This window comes from Danio aesculapii, chromosome 11, assembly GCF_903798145.1.
Source record: "Danio aesculapii chromosome 11, fDanAes4.1, whole genome shotgun sequence".
Classification (NCBI taxonomy): domain Eukaryota; kingdom Metazoa; phylum Chordata; class Actinopteri; order Cypriniformes; family Danionidae; genus Danio; species Danio aesculapii.
The window spans coordinates 36,491,806-36,514,248 of record NC_079445.1 but is presented as its reverse complement, the minus strand read 5'-3'; the positions used below and the strand labels follow the sequence as shown (position 1 = coordinate 36,514,248).

General features: G+C 34.7%; 2 protein-coding genes across 2 annotated transcripts in view; one reads left to right on the top strand and one right to left on the bottom strand.

The window, feature by feature from the left end:
- Positions 1 to 16,049, bottom strand: part of LOC130236915 (testis-expressed protein 264 homolog) — a 102,611-nt gene extending 86,562 nt beyond the window's left edge. The window contains exon 1 of the mRNA XM_056467655.1: positions 15,726 to 16,049. Coding sequence (XP_056323630.1) covers positions 15,726 to 15,983 — 258 coding nt within the window. The 5' untranslated portion in view covers positions 15,984 to 16,049. The remainder of the gene's footprint in view (positions 1 to 15,725) is intronic.
- Positions 16,050 to 18,809: 2,760 nt separating this feature from the next.
- On the top strand, positions 18,810 to 21,305 carry gpx1a (glutathione peroxidase 1a). The gene is made up of 2 exons (XM_056468552.1): positions 18,810 to 19,144; positions 20,667 to 21,305. Exons 1-2 carry the CDS (start codon positions 18,920 to 18,922, stop codon positions 21,015 to 21,017), a joined length of 576 nt encoding a protein of 191 aa, XP_056324527.1. The 5' UTR covers positions 18,810 to 18,919; the 3' UTR covers positions 21,018 to 21,305.
- The last annotated feature ends 1,138 nt before the right edge of the window (positions 21,306 to 22,443 follow it).

Sequence of the window (22,443 nt, the reverse complement as noted above, 5' to 3'; positions counted from 1 at the left end):
CAGCAAATGTCATTCACCGACTGCATGTCATGACAGCAGCTTAACACAGGAATACTTAAAACCATTGCCAAAAAAGTCATTAAAAATATATTCCATATTTCATATATTGAACCAAAAAAAACTTTTGGTGGACATACAGGGGTGTAGGATTTTCGCCACATTTTGCGACACGATAGTCTGTACCAGGGTGTATGCAGGAATCCTCAAGATAATTTCAATACCTTTTTGAGACTTTTTAAAGACCTTCTCAGAATATTTTAAGACCTCATCACCCCTTCAAGTTCTAATCAGTATCAAACCTTTCACTTAATAAACAGTTGTAGTTAAATTAATGGAGCACAACCATGCAACAGAACTCAGATAAGCTCAGAAAAAACAAAGCTTGAAAGAGTAAATTACGCGGTTGTTTTCAGCGACAGGCTTCCGCCACTGTTTATACTCATCTTTCTCCAACCAGGAGTACGCAAACTTACATGGTTACACGGCCTAACCAATCGCGTGGATCGAGAATGCTGTTGTTAATATTAGAAGGAAAATACATATATTTATGCTTTTTGGAGTCAAACACTTTGGATAATTCTTGAACAAAATTTGAGACCTCATAAAAACGCGATTAAGACTCATAAGATCCTCGAGCCGGGGGCTCCCTCCCATTTGCAGGGCGAGAGAGGAGTTTGAGCTCAGGTAGATCTCGAGAACTCCACTGCTGTAGTAGCTAATGAACAGATAGTGATTACTCTTAAGAGATAACTACTTACTAAGTGCATGTCTATGGTGCTGATTTGGATTAGTCAATTAATTAAAGCTGCATGTTTTTGGACGGTGGGAAGAAACCAGGGAACCCAGGGGAAACCCATGTGAGCATGGGGAGAACATGCAACTCCGCACAGAAACGTTGGCTGGGTGGGTAAGGACTAGAACCAGTGACGTTCTTGCTGTGAGGCAACAGTGCTAACCACTGGGCCACCCTGCCACCCATCTAGGAAAGGAGGAGGAGTAGGGTGGAAGGAGGGATTCTTCAGGGATGAAGGAGGGATGAAGATGGCTGTTATATGGAACTATGGGTATATATAGTGGCTTTGGAATCATCTGATTGGTGAATAATAAATTGGATAATGCGGGACCAGCCACAAGCAATCATTAGCACGTGATTCTCTCGAAATTAGTTTCAAAATAAATTTAGCTTCAAGACTTTAAGACCCTGTAGACACCCTGTATACACACACAGCTGGTTGACACTATTCTCTGCACCAACCGACCCACAATCCTGTGGACCAAGGACCGCAGACACTAGCATTGAGAAATGCTGATGTTTTTTCCCATACAGCGTGCAGTATCAAATACTCATTCATACTTGCATCCAATATCTCGTTTATCACGGGGGCATGCATGAAATGCTCCAGAATGTAAGTGAAAGTGCCAAACTGCAGTTAAAGTCAACAAATGAAAATTGAAACACCCGAATTTACATGAAACTCTAGAGGAAATGTGGATAGCGTGGTGATGCAATGACGGTAATCAAACAACGTGCTATAACATGTAAAACGGGAACATTCAAAAAGCAACTCATGTAAACACCTTAATCATATCATTGTCTTATTGAGATTAAGGCAATTAATTTGATTATTGATGTCCACGTAAACGTATTCATTAAGTGATTCATTGAATCATTCATTTAAACTGTTGATTAATTCAGAAATTAAGCAAGAGACTGATTATGAAATGGATAATTGAAACATTAGATGAGTCCCAAATCGCATACTTATGCACTATTCTACGCCATTTTGTAATATACTGTAAATAGCGTAAGGTGTGCGTTCACACTGGAAAGTCAAAAAAAAAAAATAATAATAATAATAAGTGCACTTTAATTACCCGGATGATGCACTCATTTAGCCGGTAACATGAAGTGTGTAATGATGGACACTTTACGCCAGGAGTCACCAAACTTGTTCCTGGCGGGCCGATGTCCTGCAGATTTTAGCTCCAACCCTAATCAAACACACCTGAATGAGCTAATCAAGGTCTTACTAGGTATACTTGAAACACCCAGCCAGGTGTGTTGAGGCAAGTTGGAGCTAAACCCTGCAGGGACACCGGCCCTCCAGGACTGAAATTGGTGACCCCTGCTTTACGCACTCAACGACCGCACACTGTAAAAAAATTAGCATGATTTCAATGGTAAAAAAAAAAAAACTGTAAAAATGCTACAGTAAAAATCCGTAACCTGGTTAACGGTATGTTTCCTTAATATATATGGCGAATAACCGTAAATTGACTTTCCCAGAATTCCCTGCACGGCACATCACTTTTTATATTTTTTGTTGACATTACTGTGGATCTTTTTAGTTGTTTCCCCATCAGTTATGTACATTAGAGATTTATGTTACATCTAATTTTGATTAACAATGTTTATTTTTATGACTTTAATTTTATGCGTGTTACCATACTGGTGTTTAGCATCTGTGTGAATGACACTGAACACCTTCTATACACTGATACACTTTTCTGCTTGTGGGAAAAGTTGATTGTGATGAGCATTGGTTCATTATGTACAGTAACTTCCTCACGTGTCTAACTGAGTAACAAAAGATGTGTAGATGTTGGTAATTCACAATACAGACATATTACCTCTATAAATTAATAAAATACAGTAGTTTACTGTAAAAATGAGAAATTACTTATGGTTTGTACAGTATTTTTAACAGTAACATACTGGCAACCACAGCTGCCGTTTTTTTCATTTATTTCCCTGATTTGGCAACCGTCAAACGTCATCAGGGGAACGGTTTGAATTTCCGCTTAGTAAAAAAACATTAGTGTTCCATTTGGGATGACACTACATTCATATACTATGCTGAGTGTGTAAGTGCATAGTTCATGAGTGCATAGTGTATAGTGTGCCATTTGGGACGCAGCTATTGACTCAAAATCATTCAAAATTCATTCAGGAATGAAACAGAAAATCAGATGTTCATTAGCTTGTTATACCCTATGTACATGCAGTCCAATCAGCTTTACATTATTTTATTCTAAAATACATTTCAGAGGTGAAATGGATCACGAATCCTGACGTTTGGAGGCAAAATGATGATGGCTTCCTTAATCAGCCGTTTTATGAGATTCACTCTCCACTGAACCACAACAACTACATCACACCACGCCATACAATAAACTAGCTATCAAAATACCACTAAGTCATTCCACAAAAATCACATCTTCCTCCTTACAACTGGAAAAGCTTATAAAGACTCTGAAAATTGAGTTTAAAGGAGTTGCAATCTGAGAACGGGAAGGAACGTGTTTAGTCCCGAATGAGGTAAACATCTAAAGAGACACTGAAAGACAAAAACTCAAGACGCTCAACTGACAAAAGGACTGAAAGTACTGATAAGCATATGTAACTGTCAGCGTAGCGCTTCTGTTTTACTTTTGTCATTTTACTTGTCAAGCAGCAGTCAAATCCATTTCAGGCAAATTTGTGAAATGTCACTGAGGTTACGGTGTTGCAGCAGTCCTCTGGGAAATCGACTCCAAAATACCTTGGAAGGCAGACTCATTTATTCATCACTTCAGACGCACTTTAAAAAGCCTTCGCATCTTCTCTCCCCCCGCTCGCTGTCACTGCCGCTATCCGCATCTTCACAGTGGACTGCCTTTTCATGTTCCTGCCATCCGTAGACAGCCAGGACGCTGCAAAAATACTAATAGTTTTGATGGCAGGAGCCGGTTGGATTTCTGTTCCAAGACGTTTGTTGACAACAGCATGCTTTAGTTCCAGAAAATGGCAGTTTGCTGACATTATCTTTTCTATCTGTCACTAGTCAATTTTTATCAGACGTGACGGATTGTGAAGATGATCACAATAAGCTATTGAGTTCATCAAATCAAAGAAGACGTCTCGACACCTTTCTGCAACAAACCAGAACATAAAATTCACTTTCAATCAAAACTAACTTCCCAACACACACACAATGAATTTGCCGACTTACAAGTGTAAAAAACGGGTTTCTTATTTGTGATGGTAAAATGCAGACTTTTGAATAAAAGCAAATACTGCACATCTGTCCAATAATATGGTATTACTGTGCGTTCACACCAGGCCTGGATTGGCTAATCAGGTGGACCGGGAGAATTCCTGGTGGGCTGGTCCGTTTTTTTGGCCACGAGGGCCAGTGTCCCTAACTGCCTGCACTCTCAGCAGTAGCACTATTTTCATTTATTTATTTATTCATTTTACCATAGCCTCACTCTTTTCATTCATTATTTTATTTGTATTTGCGAGAGATGAAAATTGATAATAAAAAGCGCAAACGTTGCGCTGAAAAGGCCAGAATTAAAAAAGCTGTGTAAAACCAGTTTTGTTAAAACCAGCGGCAGCGAGAGTACAACAACACATGAAGACGATAAAATGGCCGGTAAGTTAATGTTAAGCTAGTTAGGAGCAGTGCAAAACAACGATGTCTGCAAACCACCGTTTATGTACCGATCGTTTTCTTGAACTGTAGCTCTTCAGCAGCAGCAGTCTCTAGTCCAGTTTGCTGCTAACAGTGAAGAGCCAGGGCCCATACCGTTACCAAGCACCAGTCATGAGCCTAACACACTAGAATGGGCAGGTAGGATTGTCATTGAGTGAATTTAAGAATTAGAATAATTAATATAATTAATGAATATTACATCTGCTCAGTGAAAAATTCCCTGAGACAATTAATGAAAAATCTGATGATTCACTACATTAATAAATCTGACTTAACTTGATCAGAAAGAGCTAAAAAATGGAAGATGAAGCCATCATTAGAAAGTAAAACTGTGGTTGAAATGTCTAGCAATACTTGTTTTATTCTTTATTTGTGTTTAAGGACTGGATATCTGTAAATACTTTTGCACAGAATACATACAGTATTCAGATATTGCAGAAAAGGACATTGTGATGTTTTAAAGAATAGTGTTGGAGATTTAGCTACCATTTAATGTCCTCAGATTTATAAAAAATATTTGAAATTATAAACCAGTTGTTTCCTTGAAAAAGACATGATTAGAAAATTCAATACATTTAATTTTAATCTTTATTTTATACATCTAGCTTAATATGGGCTATATTTGTATTTATTTGATATATTTTTCTTTCAAGGTTTGGATATTTAGAAGCATTAATTCTTACAGTAAATAGATTCTGATACTGTTAAACATTACATTGTGTTAACTCTTTAAATAAATCTTCACTGTGAAGTACTGAATTGGAAATGACGTTATTTTATTATAGTCAGTCGTGAACTGAAGTGGGCCAGTCTAATTCTTGAAAGGCTGAAAAGGCCCTGGTTCACACCGAAGGTGAAGAGAACGTCAGAGTTCGCCCTTGCGACAATGCCTTTACTACTTTGCCAGCAAGAGCATCAAAATTTACTACATTGATCTCGTATTTAAAGCAGCCTTTATATCGTGAAAATGTTGAAGGGTTCTCTGTGTTCTCTGGATTCCTCTCAAGTGGTGGACTTCTACATTCCGAACCGCATCGTAGCTTATTACAATAAAGTTGACTTGATTTCAACTGTCCTTGACGCCCACACCAGCGAAGACGTGCTGTGTCGCGCCGCTCCTTGCCGCTTATTGCCGCCAGCTCCCATTGAAAATGAATGACTTCCGGCTACTTTCATGGGAACGCAGTTATTTTAAAAGATCTTTTGGAAAATGTTGCAGTAAATTTGTTTTTGTACAGAAAATGCATGTCATTAAATTCAGATGTCATTTTTCTGTTATTCACATAACCTTTATAAAAGGGGCGTCACGGTGGCGCAGTGGGTAGCACGATCGCCTCACAGCAGGTCGCTGGTTCAAGCCCCAGCTGGGTCAGTTGGCATTTCTGTGTGGATTTTTCATGTTCATTTTAATTTTGTAGAAGTTGAAGTTTTAGTACATATTAACATATTTTGAGTTCGATTTGTCAGTTTTTGTTACATTGTAAGTGTAAATTCATCTAACACTTTATACTTTATTTTGTTTTGGATTTACTTCATTTTCAGAAAACTATTTTTAAGAATTTAGGATACATTTATACAACAAAGACTTCTTTATCTTAAAAAGCTATGTACAGATGACAACATTGTCTAAACCAGCGGTCACCACACTTGTTCCTGGAGGGCCAGTGACCTGCAGAGTGTACAGCTCCAACCCTAATCAAACACATCTGAAACAGCTAATCAAAGTCTTTTTAAGTATACTTGAAACATCCAGGCAGGTGTGTTGAGGCAAGATGAAGCTAAACTCCACAGGGATTGCAGCGGCCCTCCAGGACCACTATGCTAATCTCTACACATACTGTATGGTCATGCAGTCCACCATTGTTTTAATTGTGCAAGTACTCATGCATGCTTATTAACTGAACACATTAAGTACATGATGACAATAATTTCTAAATGTATATTAGAAATGTAATTTTTATATGTATAACATTTTATATGTATTTGTAATACAATCTTGTCCTTCAATACAGGCAGATATATGAACTGTACCTTTAATTTCACCCGGTTCCTGCTTGCTTTTTAAGCATTGTCGAGTTATTAAACGCCTTTTGGTCATGCGCTCAACCAAGGTTAAAATAGTTTTGGATTTTTCATTAGTTTTAGTTTGTATTTCATTTTGACTTTTTGTTTTCAAATTCAGTTAGTTTTAATTAGTTTTAGAGGGAGATTTACTAGTTTTTATTAGTTTCTATATTTTGAAATGACTTAGTTTTAGTTTAGTTTTTATTAGTTTTAGTTTTTTTTTTTCTAAATGAGGATATTTGTTAGGTGCAAGATTCAAAATCATCAGAATAAATATTGTATAATAAAAACTCAGCCATGCATTTTTTGAAACCTGTATTCAGAGGACACACGAACACTATCATCTACCACTACCATCTACCCATCCTCAAATTCAAATACAAGAGCCCACAAGACAGCAGCCTTAAGTACAATATGTGTGCAAGGCTGATTCTGATGTTAGACAGTAGTGATGGGAAGTTCAGTTATTTAATCGCGGATGTTAGGACTTAACATTATGTAGTCAGCAATAGTAATTTCAGTCAATTAAAACATCACCATGATCTGAAAAATGTCTTACAGTAAAGTTTTGCAACCCAACTGAAGCATGATTCACCTATTTAAACTCCAATACGATTTTCTTTTATAAAATAAACTTACGTTTCACCAGATCCTCTCATTTAAGCCTTTTTTAACCCGCGCTGCAGTTGTTGAAGTTTAGTTCAGTCACAGCAGGCTGTCATGTACCGTTTGTGCTCGGTTCACTGAATCACGCATGCGCAGTTTTATCGGTGAACCGCTTCTCAAATTTAATCTTAGCGTCACGTCACCGTTCTAATAACTGAATAAGAGTATATATTGGATTATTTAGAGTTAGAGGGGGTATTAGGCTTGTTAAAAAGTAGTTTGTGGACGAGTGCTTACTGGAGACGCGAATCGTTTCAAATGATTAGGTGAACTAGTTCAACCTGTTCACTTAGAAGATCCGGTTAAAAAGATTCATTCGCGATAGAGAGAAGACACATTATTAAGCACAAACGTGTTAAAGTAATACTTTTAAGTGCCTGTAATGCTGTCACCATGCTGCTGTGATGTCCACTTGTTGTTTTTGTTGTGGGAGCAACAGCGAGGATGACTGGAGGAGAACCGGCTCATTCTGGCCAATGGCACCAGGACTACAGACTCTGAGGTGCCGTACAGGTCAAACACCTGCAGCGCGGAGTAAATAGATTTACTTCTAAAAGGCTTACAGTAAGATCATGTATTAAATACACTTACAAATATGAAAACGAAGGAGGTTTTTGCTATAATTTTATTTTCAGTTAATTCTGTATGTACACAACACAGTTTCAGTTAGTTCTAGTTTTTTTAAACTCTAGTTTTTATTTTTATTGCAGTTAACGACAATTATTTTACATTTTAGTTTTCGTTTTTTCGTTCATTTTCATTAACTATAATAACCTTGCGCTCAACAGAAAGGGCTGCAATTGGCTCTAACATGCTGGTGCTGTTCACTGATAAGTGACACTGATAAACGGCTGTGACGATCAGCTGATCCATGATAGACGTGGAGGAGAAAACTCGCTCTCCAGACACGCTCATGGATGGATCATGGAAGTATCGCTAAAACAGTCGAGAGGAGAGGATACCTCATGCCAGCAGGTCAAACGGGCAACAGTGAGAGAGAGAACAATGGAGTTTACTTTCATTTTCTCCACAGCAGTACAATGGGGGCTTCTGCTGTAACTTCATTGTGCAGAGTTTTGCCTCCCTCGCCATAGTATTCTACCACGAAACAGTGCATATGAGATAAATGACATCAGTACATAAAAACATGTTAGGATCCATTACTGAACCGATACCAAATTGTCTGCGTCTGTATCGCGGTGCACCAAAGAAACAACACATTTTGACACCTCTAATATATATACAAAAACATGTATACTGAAACCTGGTTGCAAAATGTTGCACTTTTATGCTCTTAAAAATGTATCATAAATGTATTTAAGTTTAAGTTTAAATGCATTACTAGTTTAGTTTAGTAAATACCCCGAACAATACTTATAATACCAATAGTTAACAATACGGTCTACAATGATATAAAAATTAAATAATTATGCATCCTTAAATGGTTAAAAGCCAATTTTTTTATGGTACAAAGGCAGTGCAGTATTAAAACATGCATAAAATTGTCAAAGTTGTGTGTAACACTTTAGTTTAGGTCACAATTCATGGTGTTAAACCATTAACTAACACAAACTAGCTTAATAAACTACTTATTAGCGGTTTATTAATAGTTAGTAAGATATATGTTGGGTTTAGGTTTTGGGTAGGATTAGGATTACTACTGAACAGTTAATATCTTAATAATAGGGAGGTAATAAACCAGTATAAATAGCATGAATTTTGAACTAAACTACAGTGTTACCAAGTTTTGTGTCTTGATATTACAAACCACGTTATTACATCCACATCTGAAAGCACAGAAATCCCTCCTCTTGATATCTAGAATAGGCAATATCACCACCAAAAATCATGCACATATTAAAAAAAAAACCATCTGTAATAATCACGACATTGCAATTCTGCCACGAGTTGCCATCACCTATTCAAAGAGCAGCCTTCATCACAAGTGTCTACTCCGCCTATTTTTTCTTTTTCATCTTTCAAACTGTCTTCCCAAAGGCCGGTATGTAGAACAGAGAAAGAGCAAACCCTAAACCTCTCCATCACTCAGGGACAGGAATGCCTTTCATGGCCTTTTATAGAAACCAGCATGTTAAGAAATCCCAGCTCTTCTTATCCATGGCAACCATCTTCAAACCCATGGGATTCCACTTCCAACTTCATTGTTTTGGCCTGATGAGAGAAAGTTCCCAAAAGCTTGGGGGCTACAGTAGCAAGTCAATAAGAACCAGGGTGGTCACGGCAATCCTTGGGTACACAATCCTTCATCTCAGAGGAGTTGATTGTTTTCCGATCCTCCTCCTAGTTCTTATCAGCAGCATTTGGGAGCTTGTGACCCCCGGGTTTAGCACTCCAGGCTCCACTCTTAATGAGCTGAGATCATTATGCCAATTAGCTGAACTGGATCAGAACTTGGCCCTGGCTCTATGTGTGGAGCTTTGGACAGTTGCTAATTGGGGACTTGGGGGACGGAAGAAAATAGTCTGTCGCTCACAATGAGGCTTTGAAAGTAAGGCGGTGCTGTCGCTCAAAGAGTCAGATTCCAGTTGGACTTTGTGGTAGGAGATTGAGTGCACATTGATGCTATGAAACGGATTTGACCAGTTGAGAAGGAGGTGGGCAGGAGGTGTGAGAAATGTGATCATGCAATGAGGGTCTTGTGCACAAACAGGAAAACCAAGAGAGTTTCTTTGCCAAGAAATCATTCCGGCAGCACCATCAACCTACACAAAACAGATCTTCTCAAACAGGATTGTGGGTTTCTGCTGGCTATTTTCTGATCTCCCTATATTCAACAGCTTCTTGTTGAGTTTTTTTGGCAGATGAGTGAATATATAAACAACAAGAATCCCTCATAAACTTTTTTTATGAGAGCTAAGCAGCCTGGAAAGTGACTCAACCCTGAGGGCAACAGGAGTCACAGAAGGTCAGATGGAAAGTCACAGAAGTTGTGTTTGGCACTAATTTATATTCCCTAAAAGTTTAAGGGGCGCTAAGGGCAAATGGTGTAGGTATAGGGCACCAAACTCTGACAGATTTTACCTTTTCTGCTTTCCTCTTCATGACATTCAGAGACCAAGTTCAGCCCATGCTTGGCTTCATGCAATAATAACAACCTTGGTGCATTTAAACCACACACTCTAGACTACTTCGATCGGCTACTTCTGCTTGAAGTCTACTTTATATAGTGATCGGAATCTATACTTTAGAGAGACAATACCAGAATTCACCATTGTTAGGGCTTTCATACATGAAAAAACTCAAAATATATATTAATCTAACATCATTTGACTTTTTATCAGTATTGAAACACCACTGGAACTACATTTTAAAAATGTTTGAGGTGATCAAGAGATCATTGGTATAATAAAGGAACTGTGAATAATGTGCTTATACCAATGCAATTAGGAAGAATTGCATATACTTTTAAGCTTGAAATACAACATTAAGCTTCAAAGACTACTCAGGAACTCCATAATTAAGAAGTCAGATCAGTCTCAAAACTAATACATTTACAAAATATAATTTATACATCCACAACACAATTCACATTTACAAATTCCAATTTGTACGTTCAAAACACGAGTCAAACACACAAATCCAATTAGTGAATTCAAAACACGATACAAAAACACACAAAACAAATTCGTAAATTCAAAACGAGTCAAAAACGCACATCCAATTCGTAAATTCAAAATACGAGTCAAAGACACAAATCCAATTCGTAAATTCAAAACACAATTTAAAAACGCACAAATCCAATTCGTAAATTCAAAACACAATTTAAAAACACACAAATCCAATTCGTAAATTCAAAACACAATTTAAAAACACACAAATCCAATTCGTAAATTCAAAACACAATTTAAAAACACACAAATCCAATTCGTAAATTCAAAACACAATTCAAAAACACACAAATCCATTTCTTAAATTCAAAACGCGAATAATAAATACACAAATCCAATTCGTAAATTCAAAAAATGATTCAAAAACATACAAATCCAATTTCGTTAATTCAAAACACGATTTGTAAACACACAAATCCAATTCGTGAATTCAAAACACGATTTAATAACACAAATCCAATTAGTAAATTAAAAACACCAGTCAAAAACGCAGAAATCCAATTCGTAAATTCAAAACACCAGTCAAAAACGCACAAATCCAATTCATAAACTCCAAACACGATTCATATATACACAAATCCCATTCGTATGGTGAAAAATGTATGATTTTTACTTGTTAATTCACAAATTGTGTGTTGTATTTATGAATAGAGTTTTGAATTATCAAAGTAGATTTTGTAAATGTGAATTGTGCTGTGCATGTATTAATTTTATTTTGCAAATGTATTATTTTTTAGACTGATCTGGCTCCATACCATAATGTATTGTTGCCAGATTCATGAAAGAATCACTCTATAAAAAATGCAGGGTTCCACTCAATTCATTCATGTTGTCCTAACACTAATCGATTAAGTGAACTTGACACAAGTGGATTGAACATACAACAAACAATTAAGTTGTCCCAAAAAAGTCTCAAGATTTGTGTTTTCAGTAAATTAAATTGAATTTTTCAGTAAAGTAAATTAAACGAGCAACAACTTTTTTTGAGTGCATTTGAGTCAGACCTTGGCATGAATCAACTGATTGGTCAGAGTGCATCCACTTTGTCAGAAGTGCTGGTGTTTTTGAAGTATTAAATAGTCTTTGTATTTTAAGTCATGAACCAAACCAAATATATATGGGAAGTATATTACAAGCTTTAATTTCAAGCAAAATATATGAAAATAGCAAAAATGCTAAGATCTTATTTTGGTGCTTCTGCTTTTTGCTCCCTTTGGCTCTCTAATTGGTGGAGTTTTTTGTAAAATGCCATAGGTAATGCCTTGCTTTACATGTATTCTGCTATAAAAAAGTTGACTTAATGCAAATACACTGGTTTATCAAAAGCATAATCTTCACTTACAATCAGGCGCAGCCATTTGAATCTTTTTGGCTTGAGACTTCCGGTCTCAATCACTTCCATGATTTTTAGGTGTTAAAAATAGCTTGCTATGCTGCTTGATGTTGCAAACTGATATTTTCTTATATTATTCTACTATTTATGTATAGTCATGAACAGAGTTGTTTGCTGAGCAAGTAGATTGACCGTTTTCTGCCATCTATTAGTCATTTCTCCCTTATAGACTGAATGAAAAGTTCTAAAACAATCACAAAAACGAGCACACTTCCACATTGCAGAATAAGGTCAAAACACCTGATTAACAGCCACTGAGCTCACAAAATGTCTGTGTTATTATTACAAGTTTATCTGTAATTACATTTTCCTATGGAGTAAATAAATGGAGTTTCTACTTCAGGGAGTCTAACTATTGTGCCCTAAAACATTCATATTATCAAAGCATTCTAATTCTTTGTAGCACAGAAAAGAGAGTGTTCATTATTCATAAATCATACAGGTTAGAAATTACATGAAGAATGAATAATAAATTAAAGAGAATTTCTTACTAATCCTTGCCCCTTTTTACTAATACAAACACCTCTGCTATACAAGTCGTGTAAACGTATTCAGGCAAAGCAGGTTTTATTATGTAACAGCCATGACTTATTCTCTGGCTTCATTAATGCATTTACACAATCACTGTGAGATACATTTCACAATAAGGAATATGGAAAATGCGTCCACCGCAGGCTAAGACAACTTTACCACCATTTATCATGATTATATATGATAAAATGATTATATGCGACACAATAACTGATAAACTAATTATAGCTAAATATCTGAACATATTCCACCCACACATGGTCAACTGCATATTAAATATTAGAGCACAAAATGACTATCAACACCTCCATCTAGTGGTGAATGAGGGCCGATAGCTCTAGATAAAATGCATTTTAATCACCAACATAGATAAAAGTAAAATATATAAATAAAGAATATTAATATAAAACAAATTCAGCTGAATACAAAATTAATGTGCATAAAATCTCTAATGAAAAGCCCTGTTGCAAGATGCTCATATGAGACTTGAAGGGAAGTCGTAGCTAAACAAAACAAAAGAGCAAATTTCGATTAAACGAATTTGCTAAACTAATTGAACCAATTTGCTTTCATGAGGGAATTAAAGTTTAATGCATGTGTAATGTGTCGGATGTGCTGAGCTCTGCATACTGAGTGCTCAGTAAACAGGAAACTGCACAGGCGGCTCTGAGGTCACAACTTCACAGCTATACTGATATATGGTGTTATTTACTTGACATATTTGTCAAATAAAAAAGATTACTGATAGCTGGGGGAATCAGATGTTTAAGTATCTGTGGCAATTTTAAATATACATTTTTTGCATGCGTTTCATGTGCTACATACAGAATGCACATGCTTTAAGGAAAGATACTGTAAACATATGAAGTGCACTTCCTTTTAACATCAGAAATGCAACAACTGGATTACTTTAAAGTTAGGATGCATTTATTTAAACTTGTTTTTGTATTTTTATGCTTAGTTTTACTGTAGAGCTTCGGAGATTAAAAAGTGCATTACAAATGCATATTAATAATAATAATAATAATAATATGAATAATAATTATAATAATATTGTCATTAATTTGTATTTCACACACACACATATATAAATAAGTAAATTATATATATATATATATATATATATATATATATATATATATATATATATATATATATATATATATATATATATATATATATATATATATATATATATTTTTTTTTGTATAATATATAAAAACAAATATATTTATTAATATTATTATTAATATATTGTCACTGCTGTTTTTATTATATATTTTACAATGTATGCAAAATAGTATTGATGTATCAATACTATATAGGCTAAATTACTATTATATTTTGTTAATCAATTACTTTATGGTTAGTGAAAAATGTTTGTATTTTTTTTATTAATTATATTAATTGATTAATATTTAAATACATAAACATTAAATGTAGATCAGCAATATATTTAGATGAGTATTACCAACTATAAAACCATTAAGAAATTATGCAAATTAATTCTCAATTATTTATTGTCAGGGGCAGTGCAGTGGTACAGTGGGTAGCGCTGTCACCTCACAGCAAGAAGGTCACTGGTTCGAGCCTCAGTTGGGTCAGTTGGCATTTCTGTGTGATGTTCTCCCCGTGTTGGCGTGGGTTTCCTCCGGGTGCTCCGGTTTCCCCCACAAGTCCAAAGACATGCAGTATAGGTGAATTGGGTAACCTAAATTGTCTGTAGTGTATGTGTGTGACAGAGAGTGTATGGGTGATTCCCAGTCATGGGTTGTAGCTGGAAGGGCATCCGTTGTGTAAAACATATGCTGGATAAGTTGGCAGTTAATTCCGCTGTGGCAACCCCTGATTAATGAAGAGACTAAGCCGAACATTGTTGATTTTAATATATATTATTTTTTACAGTGTTTGCAAAATAACGTTAATGTATTACTATTAGCAGCCATGTTAATTATAAAATTTGACATATCAGTTTTCATTGGGATTAATTTATGAGAAACATTTTTTTTTTTTGGATGAATGAAAATTTCAAAAGACCAGGATTATTAAAACTTTTTAAAACTTGAATTCTTTATCATTATTAAGCATGCCTTTATTTATATTGAACTGAATGCATCCTTGCAGAATAAAAGTATAAATGTTCTTTCATTTCACTTTAGTAGAATGGCAATGTATCACTGTTTCCACAAAGGTGTGGACAAAAATAGAGGTAAAGTCACATTCTGACTTTCTCCTTAATACAATTTCAGAAACATATTCTTTGCCAATTCTAAAAAGAGAAAATAATATTAGAATTAAAGTACAACTGTGTTCACATTCAATGAAACAGTTCTAATGTTGATTTGCAGTCATACTTGCGATTTCAGACAGAAGATTCAAAGTACAATATAGGGGCCGTGTCACATGTTGTCACTTTTCAAAAATGAATGAATGTGAAAATATAAAAGCAACTTTACCTCAATACAAAATATCCTTGTCCTGAAACAATGCCATTGATCAGTCCAATGATGATGATGATAATACATATGAAGAGTTCAGATGCAAAAAGCTCTAAATGCCATTTGATATTTCTAAAATATATTCTTCTGAAATTAGCATTTTTCTCCGACTGCTGTGTGTAGGCTCAGTAATTTTATAGTTAGTGAAATGACAACATAAACATAGGCTGAGAAAAATGCTCACTTTAGAAGAAAATTTCAGATGGCATTTAGACAATTTTGCATCTGAACTCATATTTAACTTCATATATTTGTAATGTAATGTACTGTAATGTGTATGACCATACACCCAAAGCGCTTCACAATCATGAGGGGGGGTCTCAACAACGCCAGTGTTCTCACCACACACCAGCTATACATTCTCCTGCCAATGCTGCACTGTATAACGGTGACTTTACTGACATGCCAATAAGTGTCCTCTATTAAGGGTCTACTAGTAGCCTTGTTCACTGAAAAGTCAACTCACCTTCTTTGGGTCGTCATAGAAGATCCCAATGCATGACAGCTTGGGTCCAATGCTGCTGCTCTCTCTGAACACTGAGCCACAGTCTTTATAAGCTCCTGTCCTGTATTTATAGGCTACAGTGATGCTCCTGACCGGGGATAAACCAGTCTTGATGATAATTTCACTGGTCAGTCCGGAGTACAAGATATAGCCTACAGCAAAGAGGAAAAGACCTAAAAAGATGAAGCCCACCAGACTCAAAATCTGCCATTCCCACATATCAACTGAGGTCTGTGAGGAAGAATAACCGAGAGCTGCTTTTATCGAGGTTAACAGCCTCTCTGGTTCATTAAAAAAATGTCAATGCTGTATGCTTTTAAAGCGACTGCATCAGTTAAAAAGTGAAATGTACACGAGGTAGACGCTTTATGACTAGAAATCAGAAGTTTCCTTGAAGATGCGAGCAGACACTCAGAAGCGCAGATTCACTTCCCTCAACACGAGCTCGAGCTTCCTGGGAACAACCATTCGCTTATTATAGGGGTGGGAGATATTTACTTCTTTCAAATGCGAGTCATTTTCATTTGTTTTATTTTTTTAAGTATTTATATTTTTAGTTTTAATATATGTATTTGATATATTAATACAAATGTGTCTTCGAAAAAGTTTTAGGCGGTTTTAAAAATAAGTACATATGTGGCTTGTTGCATTTTGGTTCGGGCTGACTATGCGACATAATTTAAAAAGTTAAAAGCTGCAAACAGAGCACACAGAGCTGTGACTTATAAAATGTGTGGTTTAATTAACCTCCAGACTGCCATTTGTTTACGCGTTTGTACAATAATGTATATACACGGGACAATAGCTACTGATTATAGTGATCGAACTTGTAGTCGATCATTTTAACGGACCAATCAAATCGGTTTACAAGACTGCATAAAAGTGTTACGAGTATTTCAACCACATTATTTATATATTATTTTTTAAAGTGTGTGTGTGTGTGTGTGTGTGTGTGTGTGTGTGTGTGTGTGTGTGTGTGTGTGTGTGTGTGTGTGTGTTGCCCCCCTGAATTATTAGCCCCTCTGTTTATTTTTCCCTATTTTCTGTTTACCAAAGAGAATATTTTTTCAACACATTTCTAAACATAATAGTTTTAAAAACTCATTTCTAATAACTGATTTATTTTATCTTTGCCATGATGACAGTAAATAATTCGGGGCGTTCGAAAGAATCACCCTCACTGATAAAGATCCAAAATTTGTCCCTTACATGAGCTCATTTGCCCTATTTTGACTGCTAAGCCATCATAAATTATAAAAAAAAAAAAAACAACAACAAAGGCTTTAAGACCCAAGCGGAATTTAACGTACATGAAGTCATCTTTCACTGACCTACTGTATTGTTAAATAGAGAAACATTTTACAAGGAACTTTTTATTGTAAATTTTGCACCCTACTCTCAAAAGAAATATATGACCAATAAAAAATGTGTGAAGCTCCAAAAGTGGACCATATTGAAAGTCAATTGTACTTTTTTAAAAGAGAGGCTAGACAAATTGTCAAGCTCTACATTATTATTATTATTATTATTATTATTATTATTATTATTATAAATCTTTAGGAAATATTTTTAGTACATCAAAAAGTGTGGTTATGATGACCATCCAACAAGCTAATCCAGCTCAAAATAGTGCTTAAAAAGTCACTAAATTGCACTTTTTAAATCTCATAAATAGACATAAAATGAGGCATATAACTGTAAAAAGATTCACTTTTTGAGAAAAAAGAACCACCCCTTTCACCAGGCTGGCTACGGGACTATGTATGTATGTATGTATGTATGTATGTATGTATGTATGTATGTATGTATGTATAAAAACCTTACACCCATATATGAACTAACTTAATATATTTCAGTTTTGTTTATATAGCAGTTAGTGATGTATTTTTCAGAACAAAAGAACTCAAATCATTTTTGTTTTACTTATTTTGATAAACTGATCAAATAGATTGTTGTGAATATACTATATTACATTGACAGAAGCACAAATGAATCGATTTAGATGTGTGTTCGAACTGAAGCGTTAGAAAACGTGCAGTATTAGGCTACCTTAAAAGGCACGAATTCTACGCAGTTTTGCAACTTTAAAGGGCTCCACAGACTATTAAAATAAAATGGTCTATTGTTGCACAAACATGTGAGCATTTTAGTGACTTTTTCACATGCAAAATTAACTATTTTTTTATATATATTTATATTTGTGTATATATATGTATATATGTATATATATGAATATATGTATGTATGTATGTATGTGTGTATATATATATATATATATATATATATATATATATATATATATATATATATATATATGTGTGTATATATGTGTATATATATGTATGTATGTATGTATGTGTGTATATATATATATATATATATATATATATATATATATATATATATATATATATATATATATATATATATATATATATATATATATATATATATATATATATATATCAAAATATGAAACTCAAAAATCAATGACTTATCAAAAATGCTAATAATAATAATAATCCTAAATAAAAATTAAAGATAATGTTAAAAATACAGTTTAGTTATTCAGCTATACCACATTACAATATGTTAAAGACACATACATTGAGAAATTGACTGTTGTTGTTTGTTATAAAGGATGGAGCCAAATGATTTAAATGGGATGAGCTCAGACATCTTTAGCTCAGACTGAAGAGTAGGCTATTCCAGGATGAGGGGGCAGCATGACTAAAGGCTTGCCTCCCTATTTCGAACTCGGGGAGGCATTCTTAAATAAAACACCACAGTCAAGCAATGGTTAAAATGTTGCAGACAACTTTTTGCTTAAAAAGAACTGGGATAAAATATTTTTTTTCGATATATTTGATTAACTATTTCATGATTAGTTGGGATATTTTTGCCCTGAATGTGAGTAGTTTGTAACGTGTAAAAATGTTGGCATAACAGGGATTTGAATGCAGTATTTTCATTTGTCAGAAGATGGCGGTATTTACCTGTTTTCCTTTCAATAACACAACGAACACGACACGCACTTCCTCGACTCGTTTTACGCACCTCCTATTTTCTGCTTCAAGGTTCAAATCAAGGATCTTGAGGGTAAATAAAACCCGCGTTTTGCCCTTTGAGCTGCAGAGAAAACTGCGTGTTCGAGCATGGCAGGAACCATGAAGAAGTTTTACGATCTGTCTGCTAAACTAATGTCAGGAGATCTCCTGAATTTTTCCTCTCTCAAAGGAAAAGTTGTGCTGATTGAAAATGTGGCGTCGCTTTGAGGCACAACAGTCAGGGATTATACCCAGATGAACGAGCTCCACAGCCGGTACGCGGACCAGGGGCTGGTGGTTCTGGGCGCTCCCTGCAACCAGTTCGGGCACCAGGTGAGACTTTAGTGCTGCACTGGGGTCAGTCTTCAGTTAACTGTGATGTTTCAGCTAACAGATGAAGAGTTAACAGTTTCTGTTTACTGTGATGAGTTGTAATAGATATGCAGGGTAAATTATAGTTTTTATGGATGTTAGTAATATTTTAAATGTTCAATGTAAAAGACTAATTCGTTTATTAAAAGTTATTGGTATGTTTATTGATTTAGTTAATATATTGTTGTAAATTTTGCTATTTTTTGTCATTTATAAATCCATTTAATGTGTTGTTGTTTTAATGCTTTATCTGATTATATAAAAGAAACTTTAATAAACTGCATTATTACATTAAATAATCATAAAATATATTCTGGCGTTTTTGTAATAATGTTCTTCCAATGATGATTATTATACTGTTATTAATAATCTAATGATGGACGTTTGAAGCATTATACACAATTGTATACATTTTAAATGTTTAAATAAACAAATATGCATTTTACATTATAATGTATTGTTTTCATATGTTGTTTTAACTAATCATCACTTTTGATTTATTTACTTTATATTTAATAACATTTATTAAAAATATTTAATATGAATTACATAAAAATAACACTTATTACTGAAATCATTTTTTGGAATATTAAAAGATACTTGTAGTTGAGAATTGTCGTTTTGTAAGCTACTAGGCTTTTAATATCTTTATTTTAACGCAGTATTGTCATTATTATTATCATCATGCACTAAATTATTGTATGGTTTTACAAAAAACTTGTAATTTTGAAAAAAACATTCTATAACTTGACTTTATATAATTATATATATAATATAATATATATAATTTTAATATATACTAAAACCCAAAAAGTTAAGATAACTTAAACCAGTTGAGGAAACCGATTGCAACAAACCATTTAAGTTCAAAAACTAATCCTAATGAGTACTGTGAACTTAATTCATTTGAGTAAACGAAGCAATTTGACCACAGTAAAACCCAATAAATGAAGAGAACTCAAACCAACTGAGTACTCTGAAACCCAATAAGTTAAGGCAACTCAAACCATTTGAGGAAACCGATTGCTACAAACCATTTACATTTAAAAAACTAATCTATATGAGTACTGTGAACTTACTCCATTTAAGTTAAAGTAATGAGGTATTTAATTTACTCATTACCTTTTTAAACTCTTTTCAAATGAGTAGATTTAACTTTCAGTAAATTGAGTTAACTACACTCATTTGATAAAGTTGACTGTTGGGTTTTACAGCGTATAAATACATGAATGTAACATTTTAAGGGTTACATCTAAGGAGTCTTTCAATGGTCTCCATTACAAAAGGGAGGGAAAGTTTCACAATAACATGTCTACAAAGAGTCATCCTGAATTTCTGACCTCCTTTGCACTACTTTCAACGCTTGAACCATTGTTATCGGTGACAATAAGCAGCACCTGCGCTGTAATCAGATTTCATGCTCATACACCGTTATCTACTTCACTCACTATATAACATATTGTGCAATTTGGTTGCCCAACAGGAGAACTGCAAGAATGAAGAAATCCTGCAGTCTCTGAAATACGTCCGTCCTGGAAATGGCTTTGAGCCCAAATTCCAACTTCTGGAGAAGCTGGAAGTGAATGGTGAAAACGCCCACCCTCTGTTTGGGTTCCTGAAGGAGAAGCTTCCTCAGCCCAGCGACGACCCCGTATCCCTCATGGGAGACCCTAAATTTATCATCTGGAGCCCCGTGTGCAGGAATGACGTCTCCTGGAACTTTGAAAAGTTCCTCATTGGGCCGGACGGGGAACCATTCAAGAGGTACAGCAGAAGGTTCCTCACCATCGACATTGATGCTGATATTAAAGAGCTTCTGAAGAGAACCAAGTAAACCAGCGGCTTCTACGTGTTGTGGTCCCGCAAGATAAACCGTCCACTGCTCATCACATGCTTCAAAAATAAGATTGTAGTTTGATATAGACCAACTGTGCAGACATGATTAAAGTGCCACTGCTTTTTACACTGTTTACTTGATGAAGATGCTTCCTAAAACCTTTCTGAGGGGAGTTTCTGATGGAACTGTAAATGCTTATTATAGCAGTTGTAAGTTATGCATGAACTGCACAGCTCAGGTTTTATCATTCAACTCTGTTAACTGAAAATAAACTTTAAACAAATATTTCTCGTTCCTTATTTCACAACTTGCAATGTTGAAAAAAGCAGAAGTCGACAAACCTCAACATTCCACTTTCATTTCCGTATTTTTTTGTTGTTTCAAATCACATATGCTATCTTCTTTCTCTTAAAGGGATAGTTCATCTAAAAATTTCGATCTAGTCTCTATTTACTGGTCCACTTTTTCTGAATAAAGCTATTTTGAAAATTTTTGGTAATGTTCTACAGTATAAGCCATTTTTCCATAGGTAGTCCATAGCATTAGTATTTGTTTTTCAGACTATGAATGTCAGTGGACACCAGTTTCCTACATACTTCAAAATAATAATTTTTTGTAACTGAACCATGAGCTTTCCTTATTATACAGGTTTAAACAATTCAGTACTGTGAGTAAAATGAATTATCCTCTTAATAAAACTGGTTTTAATAATTAGCATGATGCTAAATCCAGTTTAGATTGTGCAATTTCAGCATGACAAAGCACAAACACTGAAAATTACTTTATACAGAGAAACTGAGCAGCTGTCAAGTGCTTGTGTGGAATTTATTTATTTACCTAATCACCATGACTAATCATTATTATTTTTAATTATAAAAAAGTAAAGTATCGCACTCAAAATATGGTGTTTGCTGTTTGCACCTTATTTAAAACGACAACCACATTATTCCTGAGGGTTTTTTTTGGGGTGGGACAACTTAAATATTTTATGTTCAATCCACTTAAACTTGCAGACACTAATAAGTTAACTTAATTCATTTATGTTATCCCAACACAAATCGATTGTGTGGAACCCAGCATTTTTTTTACAGTGTCCATAATTTATGAATAATAGCAAAAATATTGTTTTACACCACCAATGCCAATGACCCATAAGTATATTAGTTTGTGTGTTCAGAGTGAGGTTGCATCAGCAGTTAATAAGTACTTAGATTGCCACATAAGCTTTACACTAGAGTGTACTTTTGATCAATATGATGAATATTTATTTACTTTATAACCATCTAAAGTCTAATAATGACCCATATTTCCAAAATGATGCAGTAAAAAGTTTGTATACGAAGTTTGGGACGTGCTGTAAGAAACTATTTGGGGTTTTTTTCCTATTAGGAATAGGATCTACATAAACCTCTAAAGTACTTTA